Raw genomic sequence first — 26499 nt, 5'->3', positions numbered from 1 at the left:
CCAGCAAAAACCTAACATCCAGCTGTGGTTCTCTCCAAAATTTGCTGCTTCCATTGTGCACAGAAATCACTTTTTCCATTACTCCAACATAAATGTACTGAGATTAAAGCTGCTTTCAGGATTGCTAGCAACCACTGTAAAAGAGTAATAAAGAATGCGAAAGAATTGTATGCTCAGTCCGTTGAGTCTAAAGTAGCTGAGCAGCGGCTTGGTTACCACCAGTTTTGGCAAATAGCAAACAGGATTCTGAACAGAAGCATGTGCTCTATCCCAACCAATCATCAATGAACCTGAGGTAATCTCGTCAGCACCAGACAAAACCAAACTCTTTGCCAAGAACTTTGCAGTTAATTCTACCCTATACGATCAAGGCAGTCCCCCCCCCCGTATTTCCTTCTGTATCACAAAATATGCGATGCGACATAGAAATATCTGTGCATGCCTGTGGAACTCTTCTATTTCTTTGTTTTCCACCTGACTACAATTTGGTAGTCTTCAAGTTTAACGTAAACAAGTTCTTGATGAATTGTCCCCTTAAGCAATCCAATTTACCAAATTTCCACTATTAACGATTACTACGATATTATCCCATTGACTACTGTACACTCAATAATCATTATCCTCGAGTGGCCTCCAGGCCTTGATAAGTGGTGACTCCGATTGTAAAAAAAAAAGAAAAGAAAAAATCTTTAAGTAGTGTGATGATGTATAGAAATGAAACTTGGATAGTGAAGGTTGCCTGGAGTGGAAGGATATGTAAATGCTACAATGGATGTTTGGATGTGTAGATGAGTCTTAAAGACAGAGTAGATCTGACGATCTCAGAGAAAGAAGGAGATATTTGCAGGGCAAGAGACTTTATGTGAAAGAATGGTGTAGTTCTTGGGTTAACAGCTGCTATATGATCAGATATTTTTCATTAAATTTCCACCAGATGTGTTGCCATATATGAATGCATTCAACTCATTGTAGCGTCAAATATGGATCATTTTTTTATGTGCATATCTTTATACTGGTTTTTATTTTTTTTTTTTAATAAAAAATTAGTTTTCACTAAACTAAAGGTTTTTTATTTTATTTTCAGAATCTTTCCCACCAATGAAATTAAAGTCGACTGCAATCATACAAATGCCAGGAATATATGAACCTCTAGTAAAAATAAGTTCAGGAAAGGGACCTAAAAAAAAACGGAAAAAAATTAAAAAAAAGAAATAAAATATATCTGTTTTGGTTTTTATGTATTCTTGACTATATATTTTTGTTTTTTTTATGTAATGAATATATGCACATCCATGTCTTTTCTTCTTGTAATTTTGTGATTGGCTGGTTAAGCCATAAATACCGGCTGATAGAGACGTTTGGGAGAGATGTCAAAAGTTACACAAGCCTCATGCTACAAATTCTGCTCCATCTACGATACTCACCCATACTGCGACGTAACAGATTTATTAGTCACACTAAAGCAGGACCATTCAGCTACTTCAAATGATAGATACCCATTTCTAGGGATCATATCAGTGGCGATTTTTGGATTTAAAATGAACACATGAGTTATATCAGTGACAACTTTGGATTTGAAATGGACTCAAGTTTTAAAAAAAAAAGACAAATTAATTGAAACAACCTAGTAACTTAAAAAAAAAAATTAATAAAAAAAGTTAGAAAGGCTTGTTGGTACTTACGGAAATAGAGTAAGATCTTTATACAAAAAAGAGTTTATTCTTCAAACAGGTCACAAATCGCTGATAACAATTTTTGATGCAAAAATAGAAATACCAACACACACAGTAAATCAACTATAACGTTGGGGCATAATTCTATTGAATTATAATTTTAAAATGGAATATGTATCATCAAAAAGATACGTCACGCAGATGGGTTATCAACATTGATACCTAAATATTCAGAACAACTCGAAGAATAGTAGTGCTTTTTCTTTCTTTTTTTTCCAAAGGAGTGCCCACTTATCAAGGCCTAGAGGCGACTCGAGGATAAGGATTAATGAGTGAACATGGTCAAGGGGAACATGTCGTAGTAATCGTTAGTGAAAATTTGGTGAATTGGATTACTTAAGGGGGACAGTTCATCAAGAAGTTGTTTATGTTGTAGTCAGCTGGAAAACAGGCAAATGGAAGAGAGTTCCACAATTCTTAGAAAGAAGCTTTGTTCATGAAATGTACGTTTAGGTTTAAGCACAGATAAAGAGTGGGAGAAATTATTGATAGTGTTTTCAGCTAAACGAGTGTTTTTCATGAAAGTTTAGCAAAGGGGAACCATAGATTAGAGCTCAGATGAGCACTTGCCATGAAAATAATGATAAAGCAGAGACAGGCTCGCAGTGTCACTTCTGTAGGAAAGATGTTACAGGGAAGAGAAAAGGCCATCCCCCACTAGGCGAAAAAGTCTATTTTTAACTCTGTCTAGGCAGGATAAGTATTTTCTAGCAGCTCCTGCCCAGATGTATCAACAGTACTCCATCCTTGGACGTACCTGACTTTTATACAGAAGGAGAATTGCATCAGCAGTGAAATATTTAATTGAGCAGTAGAAGGATCCCACCATTTTTCCAGCGACCTTGGCAACAGATTTGATGTACGTATTCCATTTTAAAAAGAAGAAAAGTCTATTATGCTCACACTAGAAGATATGAAAAAAGTTGCAGAGAATGCAGAGAATGATGATTTCATTAGTAAAATGAAAAAACAAGTCTAGTGAAATGAGAAAAATAAAAAGTGAAGTAATATGTCACCTTTTTCTATATGTGACTACTAATTGCTATACTCTGATAGAGTAGTAATGCCAGCTATTCTGCAGAGGAAAGTACTCAAAGAATTCCACACGAAATCGTAAATGAGAGATTATATGTATTGGCCTAGGATAGTCCAGGATGTAGAAATATCATATTACTTGGTCGTAGTAGATAGTTTCACAAGTGGTCAGAAATTAAGTGAGACATCAAACGGCAACAAGTGCGATAAATGTTATTAACGAAATGAAAATTTGCATAAAGTTTTTTTCTTTTTTATATCCTTTTTGAACAAGTTTTCTTTTTTTATTAATAAGGTATTATCAATCTGTTGAACCAGAAAAAGTATTTTTAAGGAACTAAATCAAAGTATTTCTTATTGCAAATAATATAGTAAATCAATAATAAATAAAAATTGGATAGTCAGACTCAAATATTGATTGGTCAGCTTAAATACTATGTATTAGTAACTTTGAAAATGTAATTTTATCTATACTCCTATAAAAAAAATTTTTTTTTATATGTGTATATTGATATTTAACAATGGCAAGGTAGCAAACCCATGACAATGTGTTCGATAGGTGAGCAGGTCAATGAAATTTCATTTTTACTAAGAAAGGAAACTTCTCTGCAGTAATGATAGAAATCAAGTTCTTACTATAAATGTTTTACTGGGACAGAACTAGAGATTGTAGCTCACTCAAACACAGATCCAATATCTTATATAGAGATTTTGTCTGTCAGTCACAATTTTTTTTAAACATAATAAATACATTGTGGAATTTGTTTCATTTCTAAATGACTTCTTTTAGAAATGAAGAATATTCCATTAATAATAAATTCCCAACAAATAAAGTGGATCCCATGATCAAAAATTGAAATTGAAATCAAAACCTTGAGATCTGCAGTCTGACTTTCAACCAATTGAGTTATTTGAACTTTCTTAAAAGATTTCCATCCAAAATAATTATAGCTTTAGCATGACATCATAGATTCATGATATGTTTCAAAACATAAATTCAAACACAGACTATAATAGTAATAAGAAAAAATCTGAATGAGTACACATTATCAATAGTGTTGGGTATTACTTGCATCATCCAAAATAATTTATTTTGCTTTATTGGCATTAAAAACAATTTAACATATATTAAAATTTGGGTTTATTGGATCTGTAATCCGAGATTAATGAATTTACATTTTTTAAATAACTATCACAGCTAAAGTTATGAATTATAGTTATACATTATTGATAAAAACAGTTATATAAATTGACTAATGCAAATATGGTTATAGTCAGCTAACATATTTCCTAACTTCCAGCGTGGCTGCTACCGGAAGCATTGACAGGGCAAATCAGTTCTTTCACCTTTTTCTTTCATGCCTACATATTCCTTATGCATGTACTCTTTTTTTTTTTTTAATGTTTTTCTGATCGTTCTTTTTCATTTGAAAGTTTTTAATCATTGAGAATTATTAAAATAAGTTTTTATTTTTTTTTTATTTTCTAAGAATTATTGAAAACACTTTTTAAAACCTTTTTAAACTATTTTGAGAACATTTGGATACTTTTTTGTTTTTTTGTTTGAAACTGAAATTCATTTCTACATTGTTTTGCATCTCACTATTTAACCACCATCACGTCATAGCACATCTTAAATAACATTCAGAGTTTTAATTACAGACATAGAGAGAGACATGAAATAGAATATGATATCTTAGGTTTTTAATGTAAAATAATATTAGGCAAAATACAGTGAAAGATCATAAAAATGTATTACTTTTTAATAGTAATTTTGAGATTCAGAAAATTGTACAAACTGAGTGATATCTGCTTCACTGACTGTTTTGCTGTGTGTTTTCATTGAGTTAAGAAAATCATCCAGTTGCACTGCCTTAGGAATAACCTGCAAAGTAGATAATAATAATATACAATTCATTATAATAAAAACGTGCTATGCAATGTCTACTATCATACTAAAGTCGAGTTCATCCACGTTTGTTTCCCTAAAGCGTTTTTAAATATATATTTTAATTGTGTGTTAAAATATTCTTTAATTTAAGAATTCACTTATGTTTGAAAAAAAAAAGTCAATTTTATTTGTTTTAAATAGTTGTAAACAGTGATCCTGTTTCTTTTTAAGTATCTATCACTCTCTTCCTCATTGTTTCTTGCTTGACCTCCCCACTCTCATTTTATACTGTATCCATCACTTACACTTCCCATCTCTCTGCCTCTCTCTCTTTCTCTCGTTTTTATAACCAGTCAAAGACAATAAAAAGATAGCAAACAAGATAAACATTATAAACAAGAAAAAAAGAGAGAGAGTAAAAGAAGGTTAATTTTACATTTTCTTATTTTTTAATATTTAACTGGCTTTGAAAACTCACCATTTCTTGATTCAAACAATTTAATCCAATCTCAATGGATCACATTTTTTAGTCATATATAAACGATGTTTTGTATATGTAATCATATTAACGATTAAACATATTTCTGTTGAAATTAATCATGAGGAGTCTCTTTCCAACTTAATATTTGTGTATAAAATTAAAACTGGACTGATTTCAATAAAAAAAGGAACTATATTATATATTCAATTAACCACTTATTCATCTTAGATTAAGCATAACTATTGTGTAACACCACCAGTAAAGCCTGGTGGTATCATAAAATACTGCTTGGATGCTTGAGGTTAGTTGTATAGATGCTTTAACTACAAAACTATGTTTAAATCTTTGGATCAAGTAAAAATTAGATACCCCATAGCAGAAGACAAAGATTGGCGAACATTTCAAGTGACACCGGTTGTTTGACTTTGGCATTGTCGTTAGTTGTTTGTAAACACATCAAATAGCAGACATGGTCGAATGTTTTCGCAAGCAAGATTTTTAAAAAAATATATTTACAAAACTTTTTAAGATTTAAAAGAAAAAATATATATTTACAAAACATTTTCTTTAATATTAAATATTTACAAAACTTTTGAGGATAAAAAAAACAACTTTTTTCTATTTACACAAAACCTTTTAGTGTAAGTAACAAAACGAACGTAAATTTAACAAAATATATTTAAATAAATGGGTGTCTTTCTGAGTGCGTTTTTTTAACATACTTACAGAACTTTAATAAAACTAATAATAATAATAATAATTATAATCTATATATATCTATAAAAGTGAAAGTGTTTGTCTGTCTGTGTACATTCCCCCTACACAATAACTCTGTCAATTTTTAGTCTACAGACTCGAAATTTGATATACAGCGTATTAAGGTTTAATCCGTTTTTGGTCAGAAATTTGGCTGTTAAGAGGTCAAAGTTCAACGATTTGACCTTTCAGAACTCTACCAAACTTCTCCGCCAATTTTGGGTCTAAACACTTGAAATTTTAGATATAGGTTCCTTGGACATGGATCTAACTTAATAACTTGATTTTAGCTCCCAATATATAAATATATGTATGTAGATTTGTATCTTGTGATACTACACTTCATCTTTATAAAAATAAAAGTTATAAAAGATATGTGAATAAAATATATTTTTTAAAATCTCGATTGTTTTGCTTATACTTGTGATTTTATTGTGCATAAAAATTGCCTCGATCTAGAAGGATTTCTCCTTCACTGACCACCTACATACATCGCACTTTAAATAAATATTACATTGTATTAAAAACGCACAAGGAAAGATTTAAAAAAAAACAAAAAAAAAAAACACACTGTACATAAAAATTAATCTGGGTTGCAAAAGTCCGAACAAGTCAGTTATTTTATATTTGTTTCTGCCATTAAAAAGTTTGGTTATAATTATTTTATTTAAATTTTTTTTTAATTATGTATTTTTTAATGGACATCATCCAAAATTCTCAGTTATAATGTCGGTTTATTTATTTATTTGATATTATTTTACGACCTGCCCCAGCGTAGTATAAATACCCCCAACCACCCCATGTTAAGAACGGCTTTCAGAATAAACACCTCCCAACCTCCCCATGTTAAGAAAGAACGGCTTTTGAGGTTAGGGGGTGTTTATTCCGAAAGCTGTTCTTAACATAGGGAGGTTGGAGTGTTTATGCTGGGGCATGTCGTAAAATTTACCATTTATTTATTTATATTATTATTATTATTATTATTAATAGTTTTATTAAAAAGTTCTGTAAATATATAAAAAGAACGCACTGAGAAAGACACCCATTTATTTAAATATATTTTGTTTAAATACATTCGTTTTATTACTTACATTAAAAAGTTTTGTGTCAATAGAAAAAAGTTTTTTTTTTTTTTAATCCTTAAAAGTTTTGTAAATATTTAATATCAAAGAAAATGTTTTGTAAATATATATTTTTTCTTTTAAATCTTAGAAAGTTTTGTAAATATATTTAAAACAAAAATCTTGCTTGCGAACATTCGACCATGTCAGCTATTTGATGTATTTACAAACAACCAACGGCAATGTCAAGGTCAAATAACGGGTGTCACTTGAAATGTTCGACAATCTTTGTCTTCTGCTGCGGGGTATCTAATCTTTACTTGATCCAAATCGTTTTCTATTAATTTTACATGATTTTCCCTTATCTAGGGCCCAGACATCTTTGGATATTTTGCAAGCTGTGGTTTATCGGATCAATTATCTCCAAATTCCACTCTATACAGTTTTGTCTAATCAATTGCTTCCAGGTTTTTGTTGGCTGGCCAACCTTCTCATGATCCAAGACCTACATAATTCTGCAACAGGTCAGCCAGGAGGCTGAACACTCTATATGACCATACCAGTTGTTCTTGGCCTTCGGGCTGGGATTAAAGTGTAGTATCTGTTCCGGCAGATACTGCAAGCAAAGACCATATGTGAGGGCAACCCCACATATAAGTTATTGATTAATGTAGGGGAAACCTTTCATACCAATTGTCACTATCCAGCTCTCCTACTCCCCGGGGAGCTGGTCCCCATTTCCCCTTCACTCTCCACATTAAAAAACGGCCTTGTGCCTAATTTGCTCAGTGGGGAACCAAATAAATACCCTATATGACCATACCAACATAACTGATTCATTGTTAGGACAACCTAATGTAGTGTTTTCTGCAAATCTTTGTTGGGTTTGGTCAGATATCACATTGCAGATCCACTGGGTGAGAGCCCAATCATTATTTCACAAAGAGATTCGCTGTATACATTCAAAGGAAAATAACTCACTTGAAATTATTTTAAGTTTTAAAATGGCTGCAAGATCAAGGGAACACTGGTTCACCCACACAAACAGATGGCAAAATGTTCACTGCATGCTTCATCTCAAAGTCAATTTAGGTAATGCAAATTCTACAGGGATTAATTTTTGTCTTTTTGCACATGGGTACAGTAAACAGGTTGGGGGCGTTGCAATTTCAATTATAAATACAGCACATGAGAAAAATCAAATTAATTTTAAGTGAGAAATCAACCCTACTAACCCTACCATCACGAGATGTAAAAATTATTTACCAGGAAATATGCACGCTGAGGATTCGTGCCAATCGATAAATACCTTACCAAGGGGTTTCTATTTACACAAGTAGCAATGAATGACTTTTTTTAAAAATTTTTCTCTTTTATCCAGACATATGGATTTATACATAGCCGTTTACATCAAAACATTTCCTGTCCTAATAAAAAATACATAACGGATTATAATTCCATGTTGATGAAATCAACCTTCTTAATTTCATAAAGAATTATCAGGCAAAAGAGAATTATTACTCCACACCACTAATTAAAAAGAAACTACTGTTTTAAATAAAACTATTTTTAAATATATATAAATGCCGTGTTCGAGTTGATTGCTATTAGTTGGTGTTCTTGAGTTTTTCATTTTATTCATTTTTTTTTTAATTATAAAGAAGTCGATGATATTTAAATGAACATTTAAATGTCATCGATAATACCTCCCTTTATACCAGTGTTTGATGCCATATAACATGACACTTCTGACACAACTGCTATACAACTTACTTTGAATGTAGAGGTGGACGTCTTGTGATGCAACAATTCACAATATTACACCCCTGCTGCCTTCACCCTTGTAGATGGGCAGAGTTCAAATTCAAAACCTGCTCCAAGATCATTATCTGATAAAGGCTTTACTGGAAGCCCTGCCACTATTTTTGCATCAGTAATTGAATGAATTTATTAATGACTTCAAATAAAGCTTACATTTTGCATTCTTAATAATCTCTTTCAGTAAATCATTTTTTCCCCTGGGGATACATACCAAATGAGAAGGTAAGTATTCCAGTTCTGAGTATATGGCATCAGAAGTCTCCACATTGCATGGAATAAAGTTACCTCCTTAAATAAAAAGAAAAAGAAAACAAGATTAAACTCATTTAAAAATGTCATTAGACAATTAAAATATTACACAAAACAAAAACAATTTTAAAATATTTAAGTAAATAATCTTATCTTATTTAACAAAATTAATTTTTACTTCATAAAAAAAATTTAAATTATGCTGTTATCTTGAATTTGTTACATCGGCTCTGCTCTCCTTAAATGAAAAACACTTTAATGATTTGAACTAATCTTTCTTCCTCAACTGTTTGCAAACAGGATCTTTCTACAGACTTGGATTACACACATTTTGGATTTTTAATTTGGATTTATTTGTCAACATTATAAATCCAACTTCTTTTTATGAGAACATTGACTCTTATGATCATTTTGCCTTGGAAATACCTAACCACTTTTTAAATCTCATCCCCCCCCCTATTTCACAAACTCTTTGTACTAAAACGTTTTTTGCATATGTGACTAGTTTTAAAGAAATCAAAAGGGAATGCGATTCCATCCTAAGCATTTATTAAAGTAAATGTATTGTTCTGTGTTATTAGTCTCGTTTAAGTTTTCTTGTTCAATTCTTCTTTGTTCAATATAACATTTAGTGCGATAAAATGTATAAAATTTGTTTGGCCCATTTTTTTGCTCACGAGTGTGTGTGTATATATATATATATATATATATATAAAATAAAAAATTACAATTAAATTTACCAAAATGATCCAAGATGGTAAAACTAAAGTATATTATAAATATTAAAGAATTAATATTTATAAAGTAATCTCAACCAGATGTAAAAGCTCAATAAAACCAAATAGGAGATAGAGCTTATAATAATATTATTTAGTGTTTCCTTTTCAAATTAATTATGTTTTTAACTCTTTTTCAAAGTGTTTTTAACATGTTTTATTAACTATTTGCTCATATATATATATATATATATATATATATATATATATATATATAGAGAGAGAGAGAGAGAGAGAGAGAGAGAGAGTGAAAGAAAGAAACTGTGTTGCTTAGCATCCATGTTAATTGGAATATGCACACCTTATAAATTGTGCTGCAAATCTTACTAATGATTTATGGTTGGATTCCAACAATTCACGAAGCATAAGGTTTACAACTTCGGAACCTTTCCAAGTTGTTGAAGATGATAAGGAACAATTGTATGGTTTAAGAAAAGCTCCATTGCGAAATGTTCAACTCATTCTTTCATTCAGAAAATCATTCTTCTCTATAAGTTAAATCAAGTTACATGTCTCAAATGCTTCTTAGATATTATCATGTTTTAAGGGGTTTTAATGAGGAAGTTTCAAGTCATTTTTCATGTGAAATAAAATTGGTGCTTGTGCAAATTAGTGATTTTTAGACCAACACATTTCAGGTGAAAACATTATTATATATTTACATGTCATGTTAAAATTAGTATAAATTCCAAAAATTAAAAAAAAATGATCCAGTAAACGATGTGTTAGATGTATTTTCACAACTACATTCTTTTAAAAATGGCAGACTCTTAATTTAAATCAATTTAAGTCCTAGGAGATGTCAGTTTGTAATACTTAATTGGTCATACAACTATTCCACATTAAAGCATACAATAAAACTCCATAATTCAATAAATTCTATTTTTAAGTGTAATTATTTTTCTATTGGCTCATTTTTCATAATTTATACTAATTTTGGTATGACACATAAGTACGTAATAATGTTTTCACCTGAAATGCGTTGGTTTAAAAGATCACCAATTTACACAAGCACCATAAAATTTTATGAAGTTAAATGCATCCAAATAAATATTTGTATGATATATAAGAATCCATACTATTAAATCTCAGAGGATTAAACATCTTATGGAATGACCAAATTATCATTATCGCACACTTTATGTATATCAATATTTACAATGATCAATATCATGCAATTTATAAGTCCCCTAAAAAGTGGCACTCTAAATAAGAAAAATACATGCATAGTTCTATCGGATCTCCCTCTTGAATTAAGGAGTCTCATGTGATAGACAATAAGTTCGTCCTTACTTACGTGGTGAAAAGGAAGCAGCTATGCATAAGTCTTCCCTACCAGTACATAGCCTCTCCATTATCAAGACTCCTACACTGCCTCCACGTTGGCAACACACGGTAACTGGGTACCTTGCGACCTCAGCTTAAACTTGTAGGAGATCTCGGAGTAGTAGGGGACCCCAGAGGTAGTGCGTTATGGCCCACCGATGTGTGGACATGCCCTGGCACACTACCAACCCCTATCCCACTGTCTTCTGGGTGCCCTTGGTTAGGTAAAGATTAGGGGAACCAACCCCAAAATCAAACACCACTGCCTTGTGGGCCGTATCATAGCAAAAGGCTAAGAGATGGGAACTCTGACTTCAAATCCTAGTGCTGCCTTGCAGTTTTCCTTAAAAGGCTATGGAACCTCATCCAGAAAGAAAAGGCAGTAGGGTGACTATTTACCTCACTGAGATTACTTTCGGCCAGAAGCTGTGGCCTCCTCTGCTGCCAGTCATCGCAGGTTCGCTCCACTGGACATGAACATTGGAGGTTCAGAGGGTGTCTATCTGATGCGCAACAAATACTGCACCTAAACCGTGCAAGCAAGTTTGGAACCAAGGTGGAAAGTCCTGTGGTGTTGGAGTGAGACTACGCTAACACCGAGGGATAAAACACCGAGGGATAGTCATCGTCAAGATTGACGGACTGCATGATGATGATAACTCAGAAAAGAGGGTGATGCTAAATACTTTCCCTATTTACTATGCTTTCCATGAAGGAAAAGTTAGATTCCAAGTGAAGTGTTAATATAGTGAAATTCCAGCTCTTCTCAAAAGAGCCATTTTGGATGGAAACAAAAATACCTGTTGAAAATACTGCTGGAACTCTTCCATGAAATAAGGAAGATTCAGGCAATAAATCCCATCGTTTTCTCCTTTCTGATATATTCAAAAATTTTATTATTATTATTTTTTAAAGTAATGAGAAGGAAGTATAAATCAAGAATGATGGATTTAACTTTCATTTTTTCAAAATATCACGTTCAAAAAGTACTGAACAAGTATAAACCAAAGACAATGGATTAGACATTTGACATTATTGCAAGTATGGGAGGCACTTGACTAAGAATTAATGTATGCCTCCCCCCTCCTGTAAAATATTCACAAGAAACACTTGTTTAGCCACACCAACTGTCAACAATTTCACTCACTCTCTGTGTCTAAAACTAAACAAAAATTTCATGAGCAAAGTTTATTTCCTAGAACTGTCTGTGGAACAAAATACCATGGGGCTGTTTCTCAGCTGACTATAGCATCATCATTTTCAAGTCTAATGTAAATAAGTTCTTGTTAAACCGTTCTTTTATATAATTAAATTCTACCATAGTTCCACCATTACTGATCATCACAGTGTTTTCTCATCATCTACTTAATATTCATTAACCCTTATCCTTAGGTGGCCTCCAGGCCTTGATAAGTGGTAACCCCCAAGTAATAATAAAAAAAAAGAATTCTATAGGCATTGTTACTAGGACATTTTTTCATTTCCTTATGAATTTGAAATTATATTTTATCTTAGTTGTATATGTTAAGCAACATTGAACATGGTCAGTACTTAAATGGGTGACCATTTTGGAATACCAAGTGCCGTATGTACTCTCTGCTTATATTAGCATGGTTTCCACGTCTTGAATTTTTCCTTGCCACTGAAATCAAGCATGGGAGAAGCATGGTTGGAAATTGCGCAACTTTTACTTTGCAATTACACGCACAACCACTCTTATAGAGGAAGTATCCATTGTCTCTCAAGACTGAACAGAGGCCATGATATATGTTATGCACATATTTTTAAAAGATTTTTCTGTTTTGTTAATCATACAAGTCAATGCCGAGTCGCCCTGCTCATATATATAAAATACTAGATTTATTTTTAACCCATTAAAAATGAGAAAAAATTATAACCTTTTGACTTAGAATAAGTACCTTATGCCAAATTGATGGTTAAATTTGTGCTCAGTTTTGCCTTCAACTGTGCATTGAACGGATACTGTTGCACCTTATCATAATAAAAGTCCATACAAAATTTCATCCAGATCGGTTTAGCAATTTCCAAGAAAAAGTGGAATGGATAGATAGACAGACTAAGAGAAGTATAAAATACAAACCAGATAGACGTTTCCAGTATTTGGCCGTCTGCATTTCTCGAACTGGTTCAAAGAGTGCCCCCAGAGTCAAGTTGGCAATGTCACTCCCAGAATACAGGTTTGTTTTCTGGCTGAGGATCTCCCAATCTTCATCTGACATATTTATGTGGCTGTTATTTGTGTGGATTTTAAACATCTCAATGCGGGCTTTCCTTAAAAAAATTGAGAAAAATAGAATATTTGGATTCAGTGAGCAAATTATTTGAACAGTCTTTAAGAAAATCAAAATGTTTTTAAAAAAATATCAATAAAATTACTTAATTACGATTATATTAATGTACAATTTTGTGTCAAATACAAAACATTATTGTTTTTCTAAACATTTAAAACATTAAAAATCTTGTGTGTACAATGAACATTATTAACAAAATTAGTATGATTAATTAGCAAGGCCTAACAAGACTGAACAATTCACCAATTGATGAGGCAACTTTCAAATCTTTTCTCAAAGGTTTGATATTGTTTTCTGGATATGAATAAGTAATTTTAATTACAAAAACAGTTCAAAATCATCATCATCATCATCATAATAGATTTAACATTCATTTTACATGCTGCCTTGTGTTACACGGTTTTTAGAAATTCACTTAAAAACTAACCTATCTCTACCCAAGTCTTTATTTATCCCTCTTTCTTCCAAATCATTTCTTATCTCTTCAGCAAATGTCTCCTTTGATCTTCCCTTACCAAGTAAATCTGTTACCTTAACTGTTCTACATCTACTAACGAAAAAACTTTCATCCATTCTTTCAATGTGACCATACTAAAAAAGTATTCTCTTTTGCACACATCTTCCTATACTGACCAGATTTAATCATTTTCTGAGATCATTAGATCTAAAGATTTTTAAGACTCATATTAGACATCCACTGTATCGTTCTCATATGTATTCTCTCCATGCAATGCATGTCCTCAACTTTCACTGACCAGATTTCACTTCTATACATCACACTGCACGTACATGCCTGATAGACTCTTTTGATCAACAACGACAACAATATTTTACAATACTCACTAGTTTGCAATGCATATATCATGTGAACAAAGTAATTGAAGGTATCTTATGTGGTTAGTAATACAGTAGAACCCCGGGATACAACATTAATCCATTCCAGGGTTAGGATCGTAAGGTGAAATCACCACATGGCAAGGCCTAAGCAAAATTTTATACAGTACATATTAAAAATTAGTAACAAAATACAGTACAGTATATAATACACATGTATATAATCAAATAACATTGTAATAACACTATAAGGCGGGGAAAATACCATAACCAGAGGCCGGAAAAGCATCCCATTCCACAATGTAACCTGAAACAAAATGTATCCCAGGGCCACCGTATATCCGCCTTCCACAACTGTTAGGAAATGATTAGGAGAAGAAAGTAAAAAACTATAACAAAAAGAGGAAATAGTTAATTAGCAGACAAATATTTATCGCACATGTGATAAGGGTAAAAAAGAAAAAAAGGGAAGGACACACAAGGGTTGAAACACAACAGAATGTTAGAAAGAACAAAAACACGAACACACAAGTGGTAAATGAACTGAGCATGATTATCACTGCAACTGTCGAAAGCATCAGCAGACCCCCCCCCCCCAATCTATTTCTCCCTCACAATAACAGAGGCGATGGAAATATGGTAGTGTCAGAAGTCTGATTTCCTGACAAGGCAATCCATGGACAGGTTTGACATCAAGTTGTATTAGAACCACAACTGTAGCAGCCATCATATCAGTTAATGAGGAAAAAAAGCAAATGCTTTTTTGGTATGATGATCATAGTTCATTTATGCAAATGAGCATAGTTTTGCATGATGTAAATCTCATTAGAGTTAAAAAAAGAGTAAGAATTTTCCTCACAGACACTGTCAAAAGTTGACATAACGAATTTGGACCACATCAAGGGTTGAGAGAAAGAGAAACAGAAAGAGAGAGATGTTTTCGTATATGAAAAAAAAATTTCAATATCTCTAGTAATGGGACTCTGATGAATATCCAGGATGAATTGTCACCAAGCTTCATCATCCTCTGGTAATCTCTGCCTCTGTGTTTAGGAAGCAAAGATGTTTCTCAACAACTACATAACTGTTCTTCCAGAAACTATTAAATGTGAAGTCATTCTACAAAAATGAAACATGAATGCTTCCTCTTAAGATATTCACAGATAAAACTCTTCTTTCTGCCACAATTGCAAAGAAATTTCCTTTCTTGCAACAGAATTTTCATGAACAGGGCTTCTTTCCAAGCACTTTCTATCTGTGGAACATATTACTTCAGAATTACTCCCCTGATAACTACAACATAGTCATCTTCAAATCCAATGTCAACAAATACCTGTAAACTGTTCTCATAAGTAATCAAATTTTGTTCATTCCATTTATCATTTTCAATCATCTTATAATATTATGTATCATTCAACTGATAATCTATTCATCACTTGTTCTCAAGTGACTTTTAACCTTGATAAATGGTGGCTCACTAATAAATCAGAAAAAAAAAAAAACAAGAATGAGAACTGTAAGAAAATTAACATTAATAATGATAATTATTCAGCACAAAATTACAAGCAATAACGAACTTACTTATCAGGAAGTGGAATATAAATTCTTTTTTGAAAGCGTCTCAGAAAGGCCACGTCAAGTTCCCAAGGACAATTTGTTGCACACAATAGAAAGAGTTTGTCGCTATTCTCTCGATTATCAATTCCTTCTATTTGTTTGAGAAGTTCAGTTTTAAACCTTCGTGTGTGCTCTTCTTCCTGCATATTTCTTTTCCTACAAATGCTGTCAATTTCATCAATGAAAATTATCTACAAACAGACAAAAGATGAAACTATTTTATGAATATATAGACATCTACTGTATACTATATTCAAAATAAAATCAAATATATATTTTTTATGCAAGTTATTTTCTTTTGTTGGATCAAGTAAAGATTAGATACCCCGTAGAAGAAGACAAATACTGGTGAACATTTCAAGTGACACTGGTTGTTCGACCCTGACAGTGGCGTTGGTTGTTTGTAAACACGTCAAATAGCAGACATGGTTGAATGTTTGCGAGCAAGATTTTTTAAAAAATATATTTACAAAACTTTTTAAGATTTAAAAGAAAAAATATATATTTACAAAATATGGTTTTTAATATTAAATATTTGCAAAACTTTTAAGGATTAAAAAAAACCTTTTTCTATTTACACAAAACTTTTTAGTGTAAGTAACAAAACGAACGTAAATTTAACAAAATATATTTAAATAAATGGGTGTCTTTCTGAGTGCGTTTTTTTTTTTAATATATTTACAGAACTTTTTAATAAAACTACTACTACTAATAATAATTATAATAAAAATTTCTTAAAAATTTTTTAAAATGAACTATATAAATTACAAAACATTAGAAACTGAGAATTTCGGATGCTAAAATTGTATTTAATTTGTCCTTGTCAAGAAGTAAGCAAATAGCAAGTTTTTTTTTTTTTTTTGATAAAAATGTAAAATTATAAAGATTTGTATCTTATGATACTACACTTCATTTTCATAAAAATAAAAGTTATACAAGATATGTGAATAAAATATATTTTTTAAATCTCGATTGTTTATACTTATGATTTTATGAAAAAATTGCCTCCGTCTAGAAGGATTTCTCCTTCACTGACCACTTACATACATCGTACTTTAAATAAATATTGAATTGTATTAAAAATGCACAAAGATAGATAAAAAAAAAACAAAAAAAAACACTGTACATAAAAATTAATCTTGGTCGCAAAAATCCGAACAAGCCAGTTATTTTATATTTGTTTCTGCCATTAAAAAGTTTGGTTATAATTTTATTGAAATTTTTTTTAAATTATGTATTTTTTAATGAACACCATCTGAAATTCTCAGTTATAACGTTGGCTTATTTATCTATTTGGTATTATTTTACAACCTGCCGCAGCGTAGTAAAAACACCTCCAACCACCCCATGTTAAGAACGGCTTTCGGAATAACCCCCTCTAACCTCCCCATGTTAAGAACAGCTTTTGAGGTTGGGGGTGTTTATTCTGAAAGCCGTTTTTAACATAGGGAGGTTGGGGTGTTTATAATACGCTGGGGCATGTTGTAAAAATTTACCATTTATTTCTATTATAATTATTATTATTATTATTAGTTTTATCAAAAAGTTCTGTAAATATATATAATAAAAAAATGCACTCAGAAAGACACCCATTTATTTAAATATATTTTGTTTAAATACGTTCGTTTTATTACTTACATTAAAAAGTTTTGTGTAAATAGAAAGTTTTTTTTTTTTTATCCTTATAAGTTTTGTAAATATATATTTTTTCTTTTAAATTTTAAAAAATCTTGCCTGCGAACATTCAACCATGTCTGCTATTTGATGTGTTTACAAACAACCAACGCCAATGTCAAGGTCGAACATGAAAATGTTCGCTAGTATTCGTCTTCTGCTACGGGGTATCTAACCTTCACTTGATCTCTTTTGTCTAGTGTAGAATAGATCTCCTAGCATTTATCTCCATTTGTAGGGTTTTTTTTTTAGGGGTTTCTTTCAGACCTGTTCACCAGCTGAGGCTTCCAATGCCCATCCATGATTCTTTTTAGCTGCCTTCCGCACTGTTCTAATGACATAGTTTTTTATCCCTTTAAGTATTTGGATATTTTTTGAACATCACCATTTTACTACACAGTCGATGAACAGGTCTGAAGGATAAACTAACAAAAAAAGGCCTGCAAAGGGAGATATTTGCTAGAAGATCTGTTCTTCAGTAGACAGAACAGATTTTATATTACAAAATTGCAGGAGAAATAGAACTTGGAAATTATACTTGTCATCTAAATATTTTTAATAAAGATAATACTTAAATCTATAATCCATTGCAAAATTATTAAGTACATAAATCTAATTTTTATTTTTCGATATACCATACATTTTAGCTTCAACTAAGCTAAAAGTGCTCTTTTGGCAACCATGCATATAAAGAACCCTTTTTTTAGTTGGTGCAATTAACCCCAGATTTGGCACAATTACCCCAAAGTACAGTACTATTTTAATGATATGTATAGTTTGTTTTGTTTTCTAAATATATGAACTGGAAAATATCGCTACTCTTCCAGTGTTCTTAAATTTTTAGCATGGTAAAACCATCAAACTATAAATAGTAACTTTATGCATGTTTTTTATCACAATATTTATACAAATAAAAAAATATATTTACACATTTTAAATATTTCTAATCTATTTTACAAATGATAGCAAAAAAAAAAATTACAAAAACATATTAAAAAAATTACAGAACTGTTTTTTTTTTTTTTTGAAAATTAAAAAAAAAAACGACATCATTAAGTAAAACAATCCCAGGTGTGAATGTGGTATTATGGTGACTGAGAATTTTAGTAAGGAATATCTTAGACAATTCAAAGGTACAGTGACACTGACAAGGATCTTCATAGACCCCATTCCTTACTTTTTTAATTGGCCTTGTGCCTAATTTGGTTTTGTCCATTTCTGTTTTCAAAATAAAATAAATTAAAGCAATCCTTGGCAGTCTCCCCATGTATTTTTTTGCTGCCACAGATGGTATCACTTCCCGCTGTGTTTTCATCCTTAGTTCCAACCATATATATCTAACAGTCAGATATATGGTCAAACTGTTTTAAAATACATCCTGAAATGGAATTGTGCTTGCTTTGGTTCTTAAGATGTTTTTCCAAATTAAATAACCATCCACAGTCGCATGTATCTCACAGTTCGGGGACATAATGATGTAGCTTTTTGCAGTTTTTTTTTTTTTTCTATTTGGCAGAGAGAGGTCATCACCCTCACACATACATTCTCAAAAGGTCACCAACACTGGTCTGATCAGGTTCAACGTTGTTTAACTTCGGTGATACAATAAGAAATGTTATACATAATGATTGATCCAACAGGAACCAGCGTATCAATGTTATTATGCACAATGATTGATTCAATAAGAACCAGTGTATCAATATGATTATACTGCATTCTGATCGATTAATAATTTTGTGGGAAATAATTTTAAGCATCTTTGAAAGTATAAAAGCAAACTAGCATTCATATAGCATGTAGGGTTTCAAAAATTAAAATATTTGCATACAAAAACCCGACGGTTAACCTCTATACAAAATCAACTTATAAACAATTTTTAAAGTATCATTATAAGTTAGGAAAATATAAAAACATAAAAAAATGTGATTAAATATTCAGCAAACAGACGAGCATAATGGAAACTGTTCATCAATTGACAATTTCATAATTCAAAAAATTATTAAATAACCAGAGAAAAAAAAAAACAAGTACTTTAATTATATTGTCAATCAAATAGAGGTATTAAGCAGACTTACAGATGAGGAGTTATTCTGGCAGGCATGTTGGAAAAGTTCTCTGATTGATCTAGAGGAAATGAAAAGAAAAATGAATTTGCTGAGTTAAACTCGAATCAAAGAATAAAAACTCAGGACCCAAGATAGAACTCATACTAATTACTTACATTTAAGCAAACTCTTCTTTCTTGAAATAAACTTTAATTTTGTTTTCTATTAAAGCTTTGTTCAAATGGATGGTTTTGCTCTCAATGAGAAATCAACTGTAAAACTTTTTGGTCTTTCTTTCTCATCAACTCTTTCTTGGAGTTAATACATTAGATTCACTGCTCTTTCTATGTCTCGTAAAATTGGTTCTAATACTGAGAAATAATCCACTTACAACACTTCATTATATTTCCCCAAAATTAATTGTTTATTTTTTTCTTTCGTACATTGTGAACTCATTTATTTCTCAATTTCATGATGTTTGATCTTTTAAGCCAACACATTTCAGGTGAAAACATTATTATGTATGTATGTATGTATGTGTCATGGCGAAATTAGTATGAATTCCAAGATTGATCCAGTAGATGATGTGCTAGAAATATTTTTAAATAAAAAAAAATCAGCCATAATTCCCAAGTATAAAGTTTAAAGATGGTGGACCCTTAATTTAAGTCAAAGGTTACCTCCCTTTTTTTCTTTTTTTACATGGAGGTCACACTTATCTAGGCCCGGAAACCACTCAGGGATAAGGGTTATTGTGTGTACAGTAATCAATGGAATAATATCGTAGTAATCGTTAGTATTGGAGTTTTGATAAAGTGTCTTACTTAAGGGGGCGGTTCATCAGGAATTTGTTTATGTTGGACTTGAAGACATCCAAGTTGTAGTCAGGTGGGAAACAAGCAAACGGAAGAGAATTCCACAGGTATGCACTTCTAAGAAAGAAGCTTTGTTCATGGAATCTATGTTTTGATTTAGGCACAGATAAAGAATGGGGAAATTATTGACAGTGGTTTCAGCTAGACAGGTGTTTATTGTGAAAGATTGGTGAGGGGGGACCAGAGATTGAAGTTCAGATGAGCACTTGCCATGGAAATAAAAGCAAAGACAGGCTCGCAACATCTCTTCTGTCGGAGAGAGGTTGCAGAGAAGAGAAATGGGCATCCCCCACTAAGCCACAAAGTCTATTTTGTATTCTGTCAAGGCAGGATAGGCTGTTTTTAGCAGCTCCTGCCCAGATGTGGCAGCAGTAATCCATCCTTGGATGTACTTGGCTTTTATATAGATAGAGAATTGCATCAGCAGTGAAATATCTTCTGGAGCGGTAGAAGGATCCCACCATTTTCCTAGCGACCTTGGCAACAGACTTGATGTACGTGTTCCACTTCAGATCAGGAGTAAAGGCCAAACCAAGAAGCTTGTCAAAACATAGAGCCTCCTCAAGACGAGAGTCATCCATTTCAATTGATGCCAGATGGGGATCAGAGCATTGATGATAAAGATAGGAGCTTGGTTTTAAATGCATTAAAAGTAACCAGCCACCTCTTCCCCCACTGTACCACGCGCTCAAGATCAGAGGAGAGAGAATCAGTTTGTTGCACTTAATTGGTTGCACAACTGTTCCACATTAAAAAATTACAATAAAACTCGATTATTTAATGAATATTATAATTTGAAATTACTTTTCTAATTGATCATTTTATGTTATTTTTTAAATTTATACTAATTTCGCCATGACACATAAGTACATAATTTTTTCTCCTGAAATGCATTAGTTTCAAAGATAATATGTAAACAAGAAACAATTTCATAAACTTTCATTCACCTTGCTCTAACTATCTAAATGCACATCTGAGTTTAGTAGAACAATAAATGCACATCTGAGTTTAGTAGACCTTTGTTATTCATCTTGTAGGATAAATCTAACTGAAATGAAAATACATACTTCTCACTTTCTCCTACCCAGTGGGATAGAAGATCAGAACTAGAAATGGAATAGAACGTTGATGTTGTTGCAGAAGCCAGAGCCAGGGCCAGACGAGACTTGCCAGTTCCAGGTGGACCATACAGTAGAATTCGCTTCCAAGGTTTTCGGTTTCCTGAAATGAAAACAATAAAAAACTTTTCTTAACCAAACACATTAAACATGCACTGTAATATCATTTTAATTTTATCACAAAACTTATAACCTCAAGCATTACATATGATGTATATATTAAAATGATATTATAGTAAAGGACATTGCAAAGGCTCTCTTTACCATGCTAGAAAATTACTCACACCAAAGAGTATCCTATATATTTACAAAGGTACAATTCGCCCATGCATGGAGTATTATTCCTACATTTGGGCTGGTACATCTACCACTAGTCTTTCAGTCAGAGATAGGGTCCAAAAAAGAGTCTCAAATCTAACAGATCCCATACTATCAGCCAAGCTCCAACAATGGTCCCATCACTGCAATGTCACATCTCTGTGCCTCTTTTACAAGTACTGTAATGGACTGTGCTCTAGTGAACGCATAGCACTTGTGCCCTCTTAACGTACATACTTTCAACTAACATGACAAGTAGCAAAATCTAACCCCTCCACTGTTGAGGTCCCCAGATGCTGGAAAGCCATCTAAATAGTTTTTTCCCTTGGATTGCTAGACTTTGGAATTTCCTCAGTTTCTTGCTTCCCTTACTGTACTAACCTGCAGAATTTTAAATGTAACGTGAACAGACATTTTGCTGCTCAACTCTCCCAGTCCCATTAGACATGTTCGAACACGTTTTTCTTCACATATACATGCACGCACATACGCACACACACACGCACGCATATACACATCCTCATACACACACTCACACACACACACCCGAGCTGTGACGTCACTTCCTTTTAAGTGAAAACCAGACATGCGCACCCAGAACACTAACTCCAGTATAAAAGTCAACAAAACCTGTTAACTTCTCTTTTTCGTCTGGACCAGCGTTCGAGTGCTCTAACGTCACTCTATCTCCCCTTCGCCTTTGGTCCATCAAAACAGACATGTGCGCTACGCTCTACTGAGCTTAATCCTCTCTTTCTACAGGCCGGCTTGCCACTTCGCGTTTCTCTAATGCATTCCCCCTTTCCTTCCACGCGCGTAGTCGTCGTCAACGGCTGAATGAACACGTGTACACCCAAGACTTTCATTTCTCAACAGAAAATAAATGACATGTTTATTTTATTCCAGCATTTGACTTCTTTGTTTCCTTCATTCAATTCGTTTCATTAGTTTTTTCTTGTAGCGAGTTAGGGTATTTTATATCCTGGTCCGCAACATGAAATGGCTAAGGAAACAAATTGAATGAAGGAAACATATATATATATATATATATATATATATATATATATATAGTGATTTAAAGGTTATGAGGATTTTTTAAAGCATAAAAAACGATGTTACTTTTTGTATTTAATATTTTTATTGTTATTTTTTATAATTCAAGCAGACCTCCGCTCTTGGTCACAAAATGTATCGAAATGAAAAAGAAAAAGAAACCCGTTGAAAAAACTGGAGATTTGTAATGTGGATAGCGCTAATTCCCAGCAATCATGTTCGAAAAAGTTCATGTGAATTATTTTAGCCGTTTGTGGAAGAAGATTGTGTTTATTAATATTTTTTTTAATGTTGCAACGTAAAAGGGTTTAATTCAAACGGCAAAAATGAGGCGCAATTGATTTCAATATGCATAATGGAATAGAAATGAAATTGTTAAATGGTAAAAATAATGTAATTATTAGTTATGAATTATAATAATAATAATAAAACTACTGAAGAGGGCAGAGTTAGAGACAATGTTGGCTTTTTTAATGGTGAGTAAGAGATAAAACTAATAATTATAATGAATAATAATAATAATAAAACTACTGAAGAGAGCAGAGTTAGAGACAATGTCGGCTTTTTTAATGGTGAGTAAATTCCATCTCTCCATCAATAAAGATGAGATGAACATAGATAAATAATAATAATAATAATAATAATAAAATCAATAAAACTAATATTAGTTAATAATTAAATGAGAATACAAATAGTCTCGGTCCTGAAGGAAAATTGTCTCAGACCCGAAGGAATTCTCATACACAGACCGAGGATAATATCAGAGCAAGTACTTAAATGTATGTGCTTTTGGCTCGAAAGTCACTCTGTGTGTATTGATAATAATGACAATATTTATAAAATATTAATAATAATAATAATAATAGTATAAATAATATTTATATTAAAACCATAGACCAATAGTAGCTTTTACATAAAAAGAAAACATGCGCATAAGGGTACAGATATATATATGCATGCACAATTAACATCCATATATATGCATACATACCAATACACAGTCATACTCAACGACCATATGTATATAATATATGCACCCCCCATACATATAATGCATATATAAATAATAATATGCATAAACAGATACGCACGCATGCACACACATACACGCATATATATCCATGCACATATATATGCATACAATGACATGTACAGGTCCAGACATGCATACGTGCACCCATATGCATACATACATGCATGCACACATACCCATACGCGCACATGTACACACATACCATATATACACATAAGCACATACACATAAATATATATATATACATACATATAGAATATACAAATACACATACACATAAATACACATACATACATATACAAATATATAAGCATAAAACAAAATACAAGAGCATGTAAGGCAGCACAAAGATGTGCACATTAACATAATTATGCATTACATGAACAGGAATGTACATACACTTATATATACACATATATATAAACAATATAAAACCATATATATACAGATATATGTATACACATCCCCATATAAACACATACATACATATATAGGCGCATATGCACATACTTATATAGTCAAACACAAAAATCAATTACTATTTAAAGACATGTATAAAATAAAGTGAGTTAATAAGTAGGAATATGAAGTTAACGATGTAAACATATATATATATAAGAAAATGGTGTATATAGAAGGTTAGGTATAACGAAAATAATAGTAGTAATAATGACAATAATAATAATAATAATAATAAAAATAATAATGAAGATAAATAAAGTAATAATAAGAATAACAAGAGAATAATGCAAGTGTTAACAATAAAACGAAAAGATGTAATATACATATTGAAATCAATATAGAACAAGAACAGGTTAATACATACGTATAAGTATATATGTATGAGTAGGTGATTGTGTTACTCAATTATTTTTTAAGTATTTGTAGACTTTAAGTTGGCCAAGGTCTGTGTTAAGACCTGTCTTATGAGTGTTTAGTCGGATGATCCATTGTATTTCTTTTTGTTTTCATATTTTTGTTGATGGGAAATTTGAGCCTATTAGGAGGCATCTAATATTGTCTATATTATCATCAGAGAATGCCCAAATATAATTTGAATGAAAATATGTTTAAGAAATTACACAAACTGTGAAAATGCTAGAAAAAAATCATCTCTATATAAATAAAATGAACTCATTTTTTCCCGTTGATTTTGACATTAATAGGATTAAAAATCAAGATATTTCATGCAAATATAATATGCACAAACGGCAGAACAATATCTGAGGTGTGTTATAGGCTTATTATTTCTCAAATTCCTCGATAATCTTAGATTTCTATACTTTTTCTGCTGAGAAGTCACGGCCAAAATCGGTTAAGATCAATGGAAATGGTAAAATATTTTCTCTCTAATAAATTCCTCCTCCCCCTGCCACCACTTAACACCGTTTGGGGATCGTTCACAAGGAACAGTTGAGAAGAGAACACCGGTTTGGCTTCGTAGTTCTTTCATGTGAAGTTATTTAAAATCACTAAACTAAGCTGCAGTGCTCTGTGGCGTAGTGGTTAGCGTGCTGGACAATTCACATTATATTTTCACGTTCGTGCCGACCTACCGTAGTCGTTTTTTTTTGTTTTTTTTTTCCCCTAAACAACTGGAATGGACTTTTCTTGGTGGCCGAACTGTTAACGTTGCAGATGTTTTTTTTTTTTGTTTTTTTTTTCACACTTTATTTTCCTACTTTTACTCATGACTCCGGGTTTGATCCTTCCTACTTACCTACCATAACATTTTTTAAAACTCCCCCCACCCCCGTCCCGGAAACAAACACTCGGGCAACGCCTGGTACCCCCGCTAGTTAATAATAAAAAGGAGTTGCATATTTTGCACAAAATTGGTCCCAAATTCAAATAAAATAAATAGAAAAAAAATGTATTTTTCACCCAAGAGTTAAGGTGCACAAACCCACGGGAGCTGATTCTCACATTATATAAACAAAGAATATAAATTATCAGATGTCCAATCCATTTCGCTTCTGTATCAACAATTTTCGCAACAAAATATAACACATAACAATTTGAATAATGTACACACTCTCCATAGTAAATAAGTACTACGTAAAACAAATCATAAGAGAAATTACACAGACACACACTTTTCATATTCACGAGTGAAAGGACAATTCTAATATTTTTTTTCGATTCCAATACAATTACTGACTCTGTTCTAAATTCCTGATTCTGATACAATTACTGATTTTGTTTAAATTTCTAAATATAATTCTTTTTTTTGTGTGTGCATTCGGAGGATCAGATTACCACAAAACCCTATGTAATATGTACATATATTTTTGCAAACATAAAAATACACTTGTGGGTGTGATCAATAAATTTTAGTTTAAGAATAATACTCATCATTTCATCATTAATGCAAGCCATGGAAAATTAAGTTCTAAACAATAAGAAACATATAAAAACAATTACAAGAGTAGTTTTTGACATTAACACAATTTTTTTTGATTCTGATACAGATTTTAATATCCTCAAAAGT

The 26499-nt window shown here is 31.8% G+C and overlaps 2 protein-coding genes across 9 annotated transcripts in view; one reads left to right on the top strand and one right to left on the bottom strand.

Moving 5' to 3' along the window:
• Positions 1–1241, top strand: part of LOC145293868 (NACHT, LRR and PYD domains-containing protein 3-like) — a 48096-nt gene extending 46855 nt beyond the window's left edge. For both annotated transcript variants that reach the window (XM_080140618.1, XM_080140617.1), the window contains exon 11: positions 1085–1241. In XM_080140618.1, the coding sequence (XP_079996744.1) occupies positions 1085–1215 (131 nt within the window). In that variant the 3' untranslated portion in view covers positions 1216–1241. The remainder of the gene's footprint in view (positions 1–1084) is intronic.
• LOC145293867 (vacuolar protein sorting-associated protein 4-like) overlaps positions 1–26499 on the bottom strand; it is a 74062-nt gene that overhangs the window by 9633 nt on the left and 37930 nt on the right. For 5 of the 7 annotated variants that reach the window (XM_080140616.1, XM_080140614.1, XM_080140609.1 and 2 more), the window contains 6 exons: positions 21554–21707; positions 19642–19690; positions 15857–16083; positions 13231–13421; positions 8990–9066; positions 4456–4653 (listed from right to left, as the gene is read on the bottom strand). In XM_080140616.1, the coding sequence (XP_079996742.1) occupies positions 4531–4653; positions 8990–9066; positions 13231–13421; positions 15857–16083; positions 19642–19690; positions 21554–21707 (821 nt within the window). In that variant the 3' untranslated portion in view covers positions 4456–4530. Of the gene's footprint in view, positions 1–4455; positions 4654–8989; positions 9067–13230; positions 13422–15856; positions 16084–19641; positions 19691–21553; positions 21708–26499 lie in introns of those variants that run through there. The other 2 variants (XM_080140611.1, XM_080140613.1) reach the window with 2 other exon arrangements.

This window comes from Euprymna scolopes, chromosome 15 (genome assembly GCF_053919585.1).
Source record: "Euprymna scolopes isolate OS-2025 chromosome 15, ASM5391958v1, whole genome shotgun sequence".
Lineage (NCBI taxonomy): Eukaryota > Metazoa > Mollusca > Cephalopoda > Sepiida > Sepiolidae > Euprymna > Euprymna scolopes.
The sequence above is the reverse complement of the archived record's forward strand: the minus strand, read 5'-3'. Positions and strand labels throughout refer to the sequence as shown.